Source organism: Eumetopias jubatus, unplaced genomic scaffold (genome assembly GCF_037043125.1).
Source record: "Eumetopias jubatus isolate StellerSeaLion01/CBP00866 unplaced genomic scaffold, mEumJub1_p1.0 scaffold_14, whole genome shotgun sequence".
Classification (NCBI taxonomy): Eukaryota; Metazoa; Chordata; class Mammalia; order Carnivora; family Otariidae; genus Eumetopias; species Eumetopias jubatus.
Window position 1 is genome coordinate 85339200 of NW_028274820.1, and position 15400 is coordinate 85354599.

A 15400-nucleotide genomic window follows, 5' to 3' on the forward strand; every position below is an offset into this window, starting at 1 on the left:
TCTGCCAACCGCTCTGCCTACTTGTGCTTTCTCTCTCTGTCAAATAAATGAATAAAATCTTAAAAAAATTATTATAGAAAACAATGAAAAGACAAAAATAGTCCCTGAGTAAGCTGATTCCAGTGGGGATCAAACATTAAAATAAAAATTTCATAAGTGAAGCCAAGGAGGATGAGTTTGGGAGCTCAGTAACCTGACCAAGGAGAGGAAGTCAAGGTAGGCTTCCAGAGGAGATGATGCTGAAACAAAATTCGGAGAGCAGTCATTATCAAGCAGAGAATGCTTCAGGAGAAGGAACAGGACATATGAAGGTTGAGTCCGGTGAGACCCATTCATGGAACCGAAGAACGATCAGAACAGCAGGTGGATGGTCAAAGCAGCGGTAAGTGTGACACGCGGGACAAGAGACCACGCACTGACCCTGAGAGGTCCTGAGGGCGACCAGGGAGGGAGAGCTGGGGTAGGCAGGCAGGTGCGAAGGTTGAGACTTAGAAAGGGACAGAGTGGTTTGAGGAACCCTGCCTGCAAGCACGTCGAGGAGGGGGTGTCCGGAAACGGATGCCAGCCGGTTGGCCCTGGAGCGACCCTCCGAAGGAGCTCGGGAGGGCGGAGCGAGGACCCACGAGCTGTCAGTCGGCCCCACGGCGCCCTCGTATGCACTCTGTTGACGCCTGTGTCTGCCCGGATCTTGAGCTCCCGAAGGGCGCGGGCTGGGGAAGTTCCCGGGCTCCGCTGAGCACTTCGGCAACGTGGGGAAGGGGTCTGGGGTTGTCAAATGACTCGTCTGCCGTTCCAGGTTGCCGGAGCCCAGTAGTCTGCCTGGCGTCTCCCCGGAGGCCTTGGGCTGCAGGGGGGCCTGGCCGGGCCCGATGCTCGGGGGCCCTCGGTCGCCGGGTCAGGGCGGGGTGGGGCGAGGTGGTCCCGAGGGGCAGGGCGGGGCGCTGCGGGCGCTCCCAAGCTCTGCAGCCGCGGCCCAGGGGCGGGGGCGGGCGATGCGGAAGTGCCAGGCGGGCGGGAGGCGCAGCTCGGGGAGAGCGCAGCTCGGCCCCGCCGCCCGGCCCGTGCTCCCGGGCGCAGCCACGCGGGCGCACCGCAGACAGGTAGGTCCCGGCGGCCCGCCCTCCTCTCCGCGCCCTCCCGGCACCTGCCGGCGGCGGGCGGGGGACTGGGGCAGGGCGGGAGCGGGTCCGCGTCCGCTCCGCCGGGCAGTGGAGCTCCAGCGGTGGGGTGGGGGTGGGGAGTGCGCCTACTGTTGGGCGCGCCCCTCGGTCTGGCGGCCTCCAAGGGGCTTCCTACGTCCGGATCAGCGCGGGATGCCCGGCACTAACAGCCTCCGTCCCGCGGGCGCCCGGAGGCCCGGAGGCCCGGGCGGCCGAGTGGCCACCAATGCCAGGGGCGCCAGCTCCGCTCTTCTCTCCTTCCGTCTCGCCAAAGCCACCGCAAGGATGGGGAGCTCCCGGGCGCCCGACGGCGGGCTGGCTTGGGTCTTAGAGGGTCTTCCGCCTTTCTGCGCGCTCTGCATCCCTCTTCCCCCGGCACCCCTCACCCTGTCGGTTAAGAGAATGAGGCTTAAAGGGCTCGCCTTCCCAGGACCTTAAGGCCAATGGCAGGAATTCGGGCAGAGTGTGTGGGCAGATGGTGTCGGGTAGGGGCGCCGTCTTCTGACTCGCGACAGACAAGAGGAGCTGCCCCTCCTAGCAGAGAAGAACCACCGGGAGCAATTCTTGGACTAGTTTCTTTACGTCCTTCCCTCGAACTTAGAAACAAAACAAGTAAGAGTCTAAAAGTAGAGGGAAAGTGAGAAGGCTGTGGCCGCGACGCGGGTAGAAGGTGTTTCCCCCCGCCGCCGCCCCAAAAGCGCAGTCGGGGGAGGGGCACAAAGAGTGGGGAAGAGACAGGGGGCGCCGTCAGCTGGGGGAGCGCTTGGAGAGGCAGATCCCGAGCCCGAGCCCGAGCCCTGGAGGTGGCTCCGCAGGATTGGCCCGTGAGTGACCGGCACCAGCCGGGACGCAGGCGGGCCCGAGGGAGGAGGCTAGAGGGGCAGCGGGGGCCAGAGGTAGAGTCCCCGCCCTCCCTTGAACGATCTGGTCGGGGCGCTAAGACTCCTGTCAAGTCTAGGGAGGCACTGGGAAACGACTCTTTTTTACCTAAAGGCCTTACTTTGGGGTTTCCCCCTGCACCTTGGCCTTCCCCTGAAGGAAGCTGAGAGAAGCATCTGCTGCCTGAGAGCCCCAGGTTGTCTCAGGATGTGGTCAACTCACTTGGAGGGTGTGGGATTAGGGTCATACCAGGTGCAGGGAACCCTTTGCCTTCTCCCTGAGCTTAGTATGGGGTTTGCCGGGAGACGGTGTGAATCCGACAAACTCCACAGGTGGCAAGGTTGGCTCCTGGAACTGTAGGGCCCTGAGGTGAATTGTGGGGCTTCCCCACCTCAGCAAGAGTTCCTGAGAAGGAAAAGATGCTTCGCTTTTGTAAAATTCACCCATGAGGGCTTCCTCAGGTCCTCAGCAGCCCGTACCTCTTTTCCTCATTTCCATGGAAACTGATGGTTTTTCTGGCTTTCCCCACTCTCCAGGGCTCAAATCCTAGGCCTGGGGACTGCAGAAATCTCACCCCAGGTCTCCAGACCCCTGAGAAGGCAGACCTGGTCAGGCCTGCCCTCTATTGAAAAATCAAGTCCTCACAGCAAGGGGCATGGAATGTGGGATGGGCTTTCCAAGGTGGTGCTATAGCTTCTGAGGTCCCCTGGGACTATAGGTGACTGTTTCTGCCTGGGAGCAAAGTAGGGATGGGGCCCAAACCCACTGAAATTCAGAACTCTTGGCATTAGGATAGTCTGAAATGAGATCTAAGTCCACCTCTAGGCAGGAGGAAACCTCCTTGGCAAACACACTGAGCCTGGTCCTGGTGCACCTGAGGCTGAAGACCTTTCTCTGGCCCGCTGGACACCCTCCCCTGGCCGTGGCCGGACTTGTTATGAGAGTCTCCTCTCCATACCCCACTCCTTAGACCGCCCCAAGCGATCGTACCTTACTGACATGAGTAATTTCAAAATCTTTGTCTTGAGCAGGACTGCTGGGCCAGGCTAGGTGTCAGGGCTCACGCTGACTTCCTCCTTGCCCTGGGCAGAGAAGGAGGCCCTCTCTGGTGTCCCAGGTCCACCCCCCCACCCCCCCACCCCCGCTCGGCTGTGGGCCTGACCACGTGGAAGGGTGGGCGTCAGGGTAACTTGCCTCTGCTCTGGGTCGACAGAGCTTTCCTCTGTCCACCTTCACTTAGCCACAATTGGCAGCTACTGATGACTATCACAGGTCTGTTAGAGGACCAAGGGCTCTGGGCAGAGGGTGCAGGTGGAAACTATAAATACCACTGTGGTGGGTGAGGCTTTTCCCCATGCTGTGAACCACAATAAATGTGTAATGACCAGCAGCAAGGCTTGGGGATTGGGCAATGAGCTACAGGGTAGGGGATTGAGAATTTGGTTTTAGGGACCCAAATGTCAATGTTTCCATGGACCTTCCCCCCCTCAAGTTCACAGTGAGTCAGATTTCTGAGTTTTCTGGTCTGGCCACTTTCATTTCCCCTGGGGCTGGGTGGAGATTGGTTCAGAAAGGGGAACTGAGCCACCAGTCTTATGAGGCCTGGGGACAGGCCTGGGGGCTCTCCCACTCTCCCTTGTCCTAGCCCAGAGCTGGGCACTGCTCTGAGGAGAGGCCTGCAGATGGGGACTTAGCAGCGTGGAGGCGGCACTTAGCACCTCCAGCCCAAAAAGGCACTGGGCAGGGAATTTCTGGGAAAACTGAGCTCTAAGCAAGCCTGGAATGATAGGGTCCACACCTGAGAGATCATGTTGTTCCAGTCTCCCACCTAAGGCAGGCTTGAGGACCCCCAGAAACCAGTTGCTCCCAGGCCTAGCCTATTAGTTGCATGGCTTTAGCTGTTAGAAATGTTTTCAACCTGGATCTAGTCTGCCTTGGTGGAGGCTGACTCAAACCCTCGTCCTCTTGTCACACGGTGGTACCACAAGTGTTAAGGATAGCTCTTGTCGCTGTCCACCAACCCAGATGCCCCATTTCCTTCAGCCATTCCTTCTTCCCTGACAGGCCCGCCCCACCATGGACCCTTGCCTGTGTCACAGCCCCAGTGGCCTTCCTCTGACCTCTGGTCTCACCACACTCTGAGTCAGAGGAGGATCCTGGAGAGAGCAGGCTGGTGGGGGAGAAATAGCTGGAGGACAGAATTTTCTAGCATCTTGGGTATATCAGTTGGCTGGTATTTCTTAAGTCCCACTTAAGGCCGCTGTCCTGGTGATGCAGGAGGTAGACTGAGTGGGCTGATGGGATTTCTCTCAAGATGTCCAGGTGTGGGGAAGCTTCATCCCTGAGGGAAACTGAGGAGGGAAGGAAGCTCTGAGGAACAGGTGTGGAAACCCTCTCTCCATTCACACGCTGTGACTTGCTCTTCAACCAGGTCTCCTAAAAGGTGATATAGTGAGGGAGTCCTCTGGACAAGGAGAGGGAGGGCAGAAGGGGAGGGAGGGAAGCGGGGTGGGCAGGAAGAAAGCTGAGCAAAGAGGTGGTATGGGCTGGAGACAGCCTCCAGCCTGACCCCACAGGGAGCTCTGGAGCACAGCTTGCTCCACCTGAAGCAAGGGGGCTGGCGTTTTGTATGCGCATGTCAGTCGTTGCCCGGCTGTGGGCTGCCTAACCCTGGAGTGAGGCAGCAGTGAGCCGCTCTGTACCTTTGTGCCATTCCAGCCTCACAGCAGCTGGGGAGTTGATGTCCCACCTGGTACAGCACGGCTGGGTGGGGCACGCACAGCATCCACTCTATCTGTAAACGCCCTCCTTCTCCCCCTCACCCCCAAACACAAAGCACAGATGCAGTGACCCTGAGACAAGAAGGCTGATGGTTGGAAAAGGGAATTGGCTGTGAGCATCTGGGCAGACCAGAGACACTCCAGCCCCTAGTACTGGGAGGAAGAGAAAGCCATAATATCCCTGGCTTGGCCCCTTGCATCCCTCCCACCCCCATTTTCATGCTGCAGGGAGTGTCTATCTGGAAATCTTCTGATGACCCCCTCTTTCTCCCACAGACCCCTTGGCCATGAACCAGCCTGCCCCCAGGGCACCCCCTCCACCCCGCCGCGTGCGATTAAAGCCCTGGCTGGTGGCCCAGGTGAACAGCTGCCAGTACCCAGGGCTGCAGTGGGTCAATGGGGAAAGGAAATTCTTCTGCATCCCCTGGCGCCATGCCACGCGGCACGGCCCCAGCCAGGACGGAGACAATACCATCTTCAAGGTAAGCTCCGGACATGGGTAACTGCCTGGACTTCTGGGGCACCCCTGCCCTAGAAGAGGATCCCCGTACATCTCAAACTGACTGCTCTCCCAGCTGCCTGGCTGCAGGTGACCCCAGGCTTGGACCAAGGGGAGGCGGGGCATACCCCTCACTCTGCTTTTTTTTTTTTTTAAGATTTTATTTATTTATTGGACAGAGAGAGACACAGCGAGAGAGGGAACACAAGCAGGGGGAGTGGGAGAGGGAGAAGCAAGCTTCCTGTGGAGCAGGGAGCCCGATGCGGGGCTCGATCCCAGGATCCTGGGATCCTGACCTGAGCCGAAGGCAGACGCTTAACGACTGAGCCACCCAGGCGCCCCTCACTGTGCCTTTTTTAACCTCTTGCCCAGAGCAAGGTGGGGACTGAAAGACCCCCCTGGAGACCCTCCTCCTCCCTTTTCTTGTCTCATTCTCATCACCTGTGAGTGCGTGTGCAGTGTGCGTGTTTGGTGTGCACATACTCTAAAAGGAGACCACAGATTGCCCCTGTGATGGGAACACTAGGAGGTAACTATATATTCAGTTTTCTGTATGAAATCAACCGTATATTGTTTTGCATCCTGCATTTTCCACCCAACATCAGAACCAGCTTTCCTCTGCCAAAAATGTCACATCCCTTTCAGTGACCACTGGAGGGTTCGCAATTTAGTTATCCAAACCCGGCTTTTGGACACTTCACGTTGCTTCTGGTGTTCCAGTATTGAAGACCCGTTGCCATGTACCCCCTCTAAACTCTTAACCCTTTGTATATCTCAAGTGATTTTCTTTGGGGTTAGTTCTTGGAGTTCAACCTTGCTGGGTCAAACAGAATCCTTATTTTTTTTTAATAAAGATTTGGATATGCTTTCCTTAGTCTTTGTGGGTTGATATTTACCCTTTGAAGGTTCTTTTCAAATCTGTTTCTTATTTTTGAATAGGTAATGAAATTCAAATTTTAAAAAGTGTAAAATGGTTTGCAGCAAAAATCTCCCTCCCCCCTCTGTCTCCAGCCACCCATCCCCTCCCCAGAGCAATTAGTATCGTCAGTTTCTTGTTCATCCTTCCTGATTTTTGTGCATAGGCGCAAATAGGTACCTATCCCCCCCCCACTTTTTACAAAATGATAGATGTAGACGTACCCTTCCATACCTCATATTTCTTGAAGATTGTAACACGTCAGGATATCAAAAACTTCCTTTTTTTTTCTTGCTGTCCGGTACTCCATTCTAAGGATTGGTCGTTAATTTAACCAGTTCCCGTTGATGGACATTTATTTGGGATCTTCTGCTTTTACAGATAGGGCTGCAGTGAATAACCTTGTAGGTGCAGAATTGTGTGTGGATGCTTCTGTCTCCCTAGGATAAATTCCTAGAAGTCGAATTGCTAGGTTAAAGGGAAGAAATATTTGTAATCCTGCTATCAGCCAACTTACCCTCAAAAATAATACCAATAGCTAAAGTGTACGGAGCCCATCCGAAGTGCAGGCACAGTTCTGGAAGCTCTGTGGGTCCTGGAGTCTTCAATACCACCCTGTGAGGAGGGCACTACGATGGGGATATTACAGCAAAAAGAGGCAAAGTGACATGCCCCTGGCACCCAGCTGGTGGGTGGCCGTTTCCAGATTCAAACCCAATCCCACTCCAGATCCCATGCTCTTATCCACCATGTGACACGGTCCTCCTTAGAGATTGTGCCTGTAGTGACCCTCGCAGGAGCAGTGAATGAAATGCCTGTCAAAGCACTTAGGTTTCCTTTCGTCTGTTGGAGCCCTGAGGGCTGGGAAGGACTGGAGTCCTATCTCCCACCGTGCAGAGGGACACTCAGGTGGGGCTCCGCGTGTCCCTGAAGTTCTCACTGCTCATCAGTGACTCCCACGGGCCAGGAGAGGCTGGGGCTTTGCTGAAGGTGGAGGTTCTCTGTGGTGTCCTATCTTTTCTTCCTGCCTCAGGCCTGGGCCAAGGAGACAGGAAAGTACACGGAGGGGGTGGACGAGGCCGACCCGGCTAAGTGGAAGGCCAACCTGCGCTGTGCCCTTAACAAGAGCCGTGATTTCCGCCTCATCTATGATGGACCCCGCGACATGCCACCTCAGCCCTACAAGATCTACGAGGTCTGCTCTAATGGCCCTGCTCCCGCAGGTACCGTGCCTGACCAGGTGGGGGCTACCTAGGAGGCTGTTCAGGAAGGCCCAGGGCCCCTCCAGCATGCAGTGGTCAGGGGCGTGCTTCGAAGTCCTAACACCCCAGGTTCCCAGGAGTGGCCTGCGATGGGCCCTGTGTGGGGCCCAGCATGACTTGGCACAGACCAGGCTCCGTGTCTGTCTTCCTCAGCTTGTCCCTGTTCTTGGCTCTTGGCTCCAGGGAGTGTAGGTCTAGTGACCTAAGGAGCTTAGTGCCATGAGGTCGGGGAGGTCCCTAGTGATTCCTGGCAGCTGTGTGGCCCTTCACTTCACTGCTGGGGCAGCTCTGGGCAGGGAAGAAGCCACAGCGGGAGCTGCCCCACGGAGCCCTGGTGGCCTTCCTTCTCCTCCCCCACTGACTCCCTTGCTTTGTTTTCTCTCCCTGCTCTGCAGAGTCGCAGCCCAGTGAGGACTACACTTTCGGTCCAGGAGAGGAGGAGGAGGAGGAAGAGGAAAACGGGAGCTCAGGACCATTCTTGGCAGCACCTGCCTGCACTGACGTGGTGGGTCTTGTTAGGGCCTTTCTGTGGGGCTGCTCTGCTTTGGGATTAAGCGGTCCCTTTCCTCCAGGGCCCTGCTGCCCTTTTTATAGCTCTTCTTGAGTTTCTTCTTGGGGTTCTGAGGCTAGGAACGCAGTCACCACCCTGAACCTCCTTAGGGCTCTGTTGGTACAAAACATGCCCACATGTGTGACACACCCTCACAGGAGCTGGGGCTGGGTAGGTACTACTTCCCGTAGAAGGCAGATGAGGACACCAAGGCGCTCAGAGTTCATGGAGCTGCCTGGAGGGCAGAGCTGGGAGCGAAGGCAGGGTCTGGCCTTGCAGAGCTGAACACCGGGGAATTGCCTGTGTGATTCTCATGGGTTATTTCTTTAGCATCAGATCAGTTCATTAACTTGTCCTCCCTTCTCTCTCTCTCTGGCCTATTCCCTCCTCCTTTGCCTGGGTCTTCCCTTCAGCTCCAGAGGATGTTACCAAGCCTGAGCATCACAGGTGGGGCTGGGAGGGGGCGTGGCTGGGGGCCTAGTATAAGGAGAAGCTGCAGGTCCCCTAGGTACCTGGGAGGGGGCTGAAGGGAGGCTGGGGGGAGGCCCAGGGCTGAGAGTAGGTGGGCCTAGCGGGGGGGGGGGTAAGTTCCCAGAAGTAGCATTAAAGCTCTGCCTGCCCCCACCCTTTGTAGAAGCAGTGCAACCTGGCCCCCCCATGGCACCCTATTCTTTACCCAAAGAGGATGTCAAGTGGCCGCCCACTCTCCAGCAGCCTGTGGTGCTGGGCCCTCCTGCACCAGACCCCAACCTCCTGTGCCCCGCCCCCGGCAACCCTGCTGGCTTTGGGGAGCTTCTCCCTGAGGTCCTGCCGGGCCTGCAGCCCGGGCCCCTGGCTGCCAGCCTGCCCCCCACGGGTGAACAACTCCTGCCCGACCTGCTGATCAGCCCCCACATGCTGCCTCGTAAGGACCCACAGGAGGGCTGGGCCGGGTAAAGTAGGGCTGGGGGGTTGGTTTGCAAGAAGGGTGGAGGATGAAGAGCAAGGATGCTCAAGCCAGGCCCTCCGTGAGGCGGGGTGGGGAAGAAAGTGGGAGAGCCAACGAGATGGCCTGGCTGCTGGACAGACGGGACAGAGCAAGTCAGTGGGCCGCAGAACAAGGTGGCGTGGGGCTCACAGACTGGCCGGGCCTGCCCTCTGCCCCATAGTGACTGACCTGGAGATCAAGTTCCAGTACCGGGGGCGGCCACCTCAGGCCCTCACCATCAGCAACCCACAGGGCTGCCGGCTCTTCTACAGTCAGCTTGAGGCCACCCAGGAGCAGGTAGAGCTCTTCGGCCCTGTGACCCTGGAGCAAGTGCGCTTCCCCAGCCCTGAGGACATCCCCAGCGACAAGCAGCGCTTCTACACAAACCAGCTGCTGGATGTCCTCGACCGCGGGCTCATACTCCAGCTGCAAGGCCAAGATCTGTATGCCATCCGCCTGTGTCAGTGCAAGGTGTTCTGGAGCGGGCCCTGCGCCTCAGCTCATGGCTCACACCCCAACCCCATCCAGCGGGAGGTCAAAACCAAGCTCTTCAGCCTGGAGCATTTTCTCAATGGTGAGGGACTCGCCTCATGTTCCTCCTGGCTTTCTCTAGTCCAGGGGCATGGTTCTAGCCTCTGAGGGTCTTGATCTTGCTGCAGAGCTCATCCTGTTCCAGAAGGGCCAGACTAACACCCCACCGCCATTTGAGATCTTCTTCTGCTTTGGGGAGGAATGGCCTGACCGCAAACCCCGAGAGAAGAAGCTCATCACTGTACAGGTATACCACCATCTCACCTCTCAAGCCCCTGCTCTGCTTTGGCTTGAGTACTGGGGGAATCCTGCGGCACAGCCTTTGCCCCAGGGTGGAGGCTGAGGACTCTCTGAGCAGGTTGGCTTGGCAGCCAGAGATAATCAAGGCCCAGGCTTGCCCACACATAAGTAGCCTTTGTAGGAAGTAGAAATTAGTGCCCCTTTTTCCTGGTGGATGCCTCAGGCACAACTGGATTGGACAGTCTGCCAAGGTTCTCTCTGTCCCTCTTTGCTCCCCCAGGTGGTGCCTGTAGCAGCTCGGCTGTTGCTGGAGATGTTCTCAGGGGAGCTTTCTTGGTCAGCTGATAGTATCCGGCTACAGATCTCAAACCCAGACCTCAAAGACCGCATGGTGGAGCAGTTCAAGGAGCTCCATCACATCTGGCAGTCCCAGCAGCGGTTGCAGCCTGTGGCCCAGGCCCCTCCTGTGGCAGGCCTCAATGCTGGCCAGGGGGCCTGGCCCATGCACCCGGCTGGCATGCAACAATGAAACTGCAGACAGTGACTGGCACAGGCTTCCCAGGTGGCTGTGTGGGCTCATGTGAAGGTATGATGGCCTCAGTGGGCACCTGACTGGCTGCAGGGCCCTCTAGCTGGGTCTCCTGGAAGTGGATCTGCACCAAGGAGAGGGGAAGAGAGGTTCCAAGTTCCAGGCTTTCTCCTGTAGCACCCGAGGGAAGCTGGTAGCACTTTGCTTTGAGGACGGTCTTCCTGTATATGTCTGTCCTCTGCTCACTCCGGAGGAACTCAGCCATTGGCCCCAGTGAGCAGAGGAGTTAACTCCACCAACCCTGGGGGCCTAGTTGAGAGGGAATTGTCCCAGCGTGGCCCACTCTTGTGGTTGCCCCCAATTCCTCAGGCAAAAAGAGCCAAGTGCTACGGGCCATGCTCCCTCAGCAAGGCATGGGCCTGATCCGATTTTGGGGTTCCCTAGTTTGAGTCTCACTTCCTTACATCTCTCTCCCTCCTGAGATAGGCACTTAGGTATCACACCAGATCCTTAAGACCGGCAGCTACCTCCTTCTTCAGAGTCTAAGAATATGGGGTAGAAGTGGAATTTTATGTCTTTTTCAGTTAATAAATATTAAAAACAGATTCAGCTATTTACTTTTTCCAGTACCAGTTGCTTCCATGCTGTTCTATCGGACCCTATTTCTGGTATCAACTGACCCTCTTTCCCCTAGCACCTGCCCTTCATCTATGAGGCCACAACAGAAGAAGGGCCTGCCTTTCCAGGCTGATGAGTCAGTGGGGCTCCATAAGCTCTCAACTGGCTGGCTTTGCTTTCTAGGAGGAAGCTAGCTGAAGGAAGGGCGTGGATCTTTAAATGTGTGCAGTTTAAAATCCTGTCCAAGTCAAACTCTGAGTACAACTGATGTTATGCAGGAAGGTTTGTTTCATGGATTCTAAATACTGTATAGAGCTCCGCAGTCAAGCTTATTAGCTCAAAAACCAATACTTTAACATACTACGTGATCCTATTTATATAAAACTAAAGAAAATGCAAACTAATCTACAGTGACAGAAAGCAGATCAGTGGCTACTGGAGCATGGTAAGAGGCATGAGGGAACTTTGGGAGTAAAGGTATGTTCACTATCTTGTGTTAATGGTTTCACGGGTGTATCCTATGTCAGAGCTTATCAACTGTGTAACTGAAACATGTGCAGCTTATTCTATGTCAATGATACTGCAATACAGGTTTCTTTTTTTCAAAGACCAAACACTGTACTCACTGGGTTAGGGATCAGTCTACTTGGATGGCTGTTGTGGAAAGAATATACGTACCACATTTCTGTTTAACGTGCTGAGGGACCCATTCTCTCTCCCACCGAGGCTGTATGAAAGGATAAAGTGCAGCATGAGGAGTTTTAGGGTGAACTAAAATAAAAGATGCAGAAGGAGCCACTCCCCTGAAATATGGAGGGTCCGTGGCATCAAGGGCAGAGCCCGCCATTTAAACTCCATCTCCAGCTGTCTCCCAGGTAAGGGCTAAGTCCGCTCCCTCACGCAGTCTAGCTGTATCATTTCAGAGCTCTGAGGCAGTGGAAGGAAGGAAAAAACAAAGACTGATTAAATTTTAAAAATTTATTGTTTTCTTTTTTTTCTTTTTTTTTTTGGTTTGTTTTTTTTTGTTGCCGTTGATTTGTTCTTGAGATGGCTACAACACCAGACAGAACAGTGCCCTCATATCTAACACCTGTGCAGGGCCGCAACTCCTTTAAAACATTAAGATCTGTTTTGGGCTTCCCTCTCCCGCCTCACCCCCCAGTGAAAGTCAAATAATTTCCACATTTTTTTTTTTTTTAGTAAAATACAGTTAGCCCTGTAAACACTTTCCCCCATACTCCCACCCTTTTTTTTTTTGTCCTCTCTCATGTTTGTGGGTGAAAAATTAACTAAAAAACACAAAAATCTTAAAAAAAACCTAAAACTTAGAATATACATTTATATCCCACTCACCCTAATTTTGGCTCTTCTCTCCAAGGCCGATGACAACCCAATATGGATTGGAAATGGATTTAGAGACTGGATAGGGTCAGGGCTGGGAATATACATGAACTTTGGCCCTGGCAGGTCCTGGTTATCACTGATGTGACCATGATATAAAACAAACAGGCTCCTCCTTGTCGGAACAACTCTAGAGGTGGGAAGAAATGCTGGGGAGAGTGGGAGAAATTTCTACTCATTTTCTTTAAAAGAGGAAGGGAAAGAAGGGAGGGTGGGAGAGAAAGAGGAAAAAACAATAGAAAACCTTAAGAGATGATCCTGACCCTTTCCTTCCAATTGCAGCTATGTCGTCTGAATTCCCATTTTCCCTAAGTAAATGGTTTGTTTCACAAAAGTTTGTACTTTATTCCGTGTGCACATGCGTATTAGCATGTGTGTATAGGTACGTGTGTGTGTGCGTGTCACTGCTACCAAGTGAACGTTTCAGTTCTGGTTTCAGTTTAGTTTTCCTTTTTTTCCTTTTTTATTTCTTTAAAATTATTTTTCCTTTGAAACAAGTTCACCAGGAAACCAGCTCCCCTCCCACCACGCCGGACAGGCCGCAGCCATCTTTTTTTTAAACCGCACTGATTTTCCCTCACACCCCCAAACAGGAACTCCTCAGGACGGCCTCTGAAGGCTGGAGTCTCTTCCTGTCTGGCGGGACGCCGTGGTGGCGGTGAAGGCCCCTCTGCCACAATGGAGGTTTCTGATTGTGGGACACAGTCTGGTTTTTGTTTTCTTCCTGTCTTCTAATTAAAGACATTCCTGACAAAAGAGAGAAGACCGTCAATAACTGTGGTTCAGGAGATAATAGCTTCTTCTAAAAAGGTAGAAGTTTTCATATTTGCTCAGGTACCTCATTCTGGCCTCTGCCATAAGAACTCAGCAAAAAAAAAAAGAAGTTGGAGTTTTTACTTGTGATTTCAAGAGAGCTACTGCTGTAACGGATACTGCCTGCGGTCCTTTTCTGAGTGTGCTGTGGAAAGTAGGGATGCTTTGTGGGGGGGGAAAGAGTGAGCCAGCAGGTCCGGGCTGCCCACCCCAAACCAACCAGAAAATCTCTACTTTAGTCCATTTAAATACTGGGGTTTCATGCAAGAGTTTATTCTGAAGGAAGACTTTGCCTACTAACAAAAGTTTAAACACCACTGATTTAGTCTGTATGAAAAGGGTACTATGTGAATGTATGAAGTAGACCGGTTAAAAGTAAAGGCTCTGGCACCAGCATATCTATCAAGTACTGACTGTGACATCAAGCAAATCGTTTAACATCTTGGAACCTCTATTCCCCTGTACAATGGAAATAATAATGGTGACTAACCCAGAGAACCACCTCAGGATTATCCGAGTTAATACATACAAAGCACTTAGAACAGTACCTGACACACAGTAAGGGCTCCATAAATGTTAGCCAACAAGCATCCACAGCTGTCCATGAATAAGCCTATGTGTATCAATGTTAGCTATTACCAACACTACAAAACTTGAGAATCCCAAATGATATCACTACTCACTAAAGAATAAAATTTAGAAATAATTTCTGGTGTGGGTGAGGGGCACAGCTGCAGAGTGCCTTCATCTACTACTACATTAAATGACAGAAACCACGAGTGAGGTGCTGTACATTCATTGACAACTGTCTCGTGGGACAATTAAATACTGCCTAAGACCTCAAAGGGGGGTGCGGGTGCTTAAGAGAACTGCCTTTCTTCTCTCAGTCAAGAAATTGGCACCCAAATCCCACTACCCAGTTCTTTCTGTCCTCAGCTAAGATTCTTGTTTTGCTGCAGAACCAGGAGTCAGGAAGCACATGGAGAAAAACCGGTGATCGGGAGCTAGACAAAGATGCTACCTCCTTTCCTAGACTCTTGCCTTGGGCAGAACCTGGCATTTCAGTGTTCAGACTGTAAAAGTGTTAAGAATAAGCATCTTTGCTCATTAAATCCAAAAGGTCAGTTTTAGGAGAATGGTGTCAATGTAATCACAGTCAGCTTTAGGTCAGTACCGTTTTCACCAAAGTAGCCAGGTTAAAAATACTTATTTGTTAACATACACACTTACCATCCTAAAGTGTCTGTAAGGGGATGAAAGGAGGAATTTTTTTTGAGATCTCCTACAATAATAACTTTCCTATGGGGGTGAAGATGGTATCCAAAAGCAGCTGGCAATTACCTGGTTGCCCGGGCCCAAGCAAACCAGGGTCCTTTCTTAACTGTTCAGCAGTGTTAAACTGTTAAGTCCTTCCCTAACTAGCTATAGTACAAGTCCCATGATGGGCATTAAAACCTATGCCATCCTGGGCGCCTGGGTGGCTCAGTTGGTTAAGCGACTGCCTTCGGCTCAAGTCATGATCATGGAGTCCTGGGATCGAGTCCCACATCGGGCTCCCTGCTCAGCAGGGAGTCTGCTTCTCCCTCTGACCCTCCCCCCTCTCATGCTCTCTCTCTCTCAAATAAATAAATAAAATCTTAAAAAACAAAACAAAACAAAACAAAAAAACCTATGCCATCCCAAGTGCTCCTGACAGCGAGGGGGAAAAGCCAGGAACTATAACCACTCACCTGGGTGACAGGCACAGTTCAGGAGTGTGAGCTATCGGAACAACCTGGTGAAGTCTCGCAAGGCCCAGCAAACTTGTTTACATTCCTCAGCACTAGAAAAGAAAAGGTAGGTTGGCCCCTGATGAGAAAGATGTTAATATGCTGCAAACAACCACAACACTGAGGTCCACTGAGAACTATCCTAGCTCTGCTTGAAGCTCTCTCCATTGTCTCTTGATTCTGCTTCTGATCTTTCTGTAACTCAAGGCAAATACTAACTACTGCATGTGAGAATAATTATAAGCTGTATGGTCCCTAAAGAGTGGCTGTGGATAAAAACTGTACGTTTGAATCTTGGCTCCACCACTCTTGGGCGAGTTACCAACCTGCTTTGTTGCCGCATTTGTTACCTACCTTATAATGTTTGGAGGATTAAGTCAGTTCAACACTTGGTTGAAGTCCCTGACATAAATACAAGAAAGCCAGAACCCCCAAATAAAAAAAGCAAGCATATTCACCTAAGGCTGATAACTTTAACTCTATGAG

At 53.0% G+C, this 15400-nt stretch overlaps 2 protein-coding genes across 4 annotated transcripts in view; one reads left to right on the forward strand and one right to left on the reverse strand.

The window, feature by feature from the left end:
* The first annotated feature begins 294 nt into the window (after window positions 1-294).
* Window positions 295-10918, forward strand: IRF5 (interferon regulatory factor 5). 2 transcript variants are annotated; one of them, XM_028104991.2, is made up of 9 exons: window positions 295-382; window positions 5096-5301; window positions 7268-7457; window positions 7892-8001; window positions 8460-8493; window positions 8681-8950; window positions 9195-9587; window positions 9673-9791; window positions 10065-10918. In XM_028104991.2, exons 2-9 carry the CDS (start codon window positions 5107-5109, stop codon window positions 10311-10313), a joined length of 1560 nt encoding a protein of 519 aa, XP_027960792.1. In that variant the 5' UTR covers window positions 295-382; window positions 5096-5106; the 3' UTR covers window positions 10314-10918. The 2 variants fall into 2 exon arrangements, with proteins under 2 accessions (XP_027960792.1, XP_027960791.1); XM_028104990.2 differs by lacking the exon at window positions 295-382 and adding an exon at window positions 989-1100.
* Window positions 10919-11912: 994 nt separating this feature from the next.
* TNPO3 (transportin 3) overlaps window positions 11913-15400 on the reverse strand; it is a 79606-nt gene continuing 76118 nt past the window's right edge. For both annotated transcript variants that reach the window (XM_088018468.1, XM_028104988.2), the window contains exons 22-23: window positions 14876-14967; window positions 11913-13079 (exon numbers count right to left, since the gene is read on the reverse strand). In XM_088018468.1, the coding sequence (XP_087874594.1) occupies window positions 14907-14967 (61 nt within the window). In that variant the 3' untranslated portion in view covers window positions 11913-13079; window positions 14876-14906. The remainder of the gene's footprint in view (window positions 13080-14875; window positions 14968-15400) is intronic.

Bases quoted from the DNA above. Each gene is read 5' to 3' on its own strand.
- IRF5 (XM_028104991.2), top strand. From the start codon at position 5,107: ATGAACCAGCCTGCCCCCAGGGCACCCCCTCCACCCCGCCGCGTGCGA. The intron at 8,002-8,459 runs GTGGGTCTTGTT...TCTTCCCTTCAG, and splicing joins CACCTGCCTGCACTGACGTG to CTCCAGAGGATGTTACCAAG. The intron at 8,951-9,194 runs GTAAGGACCCAC...TCTGCCCCATAG, and splicing joins CAGCCCCCACATGCTGCCTC to TGACTGACCTGGAGATCAAG.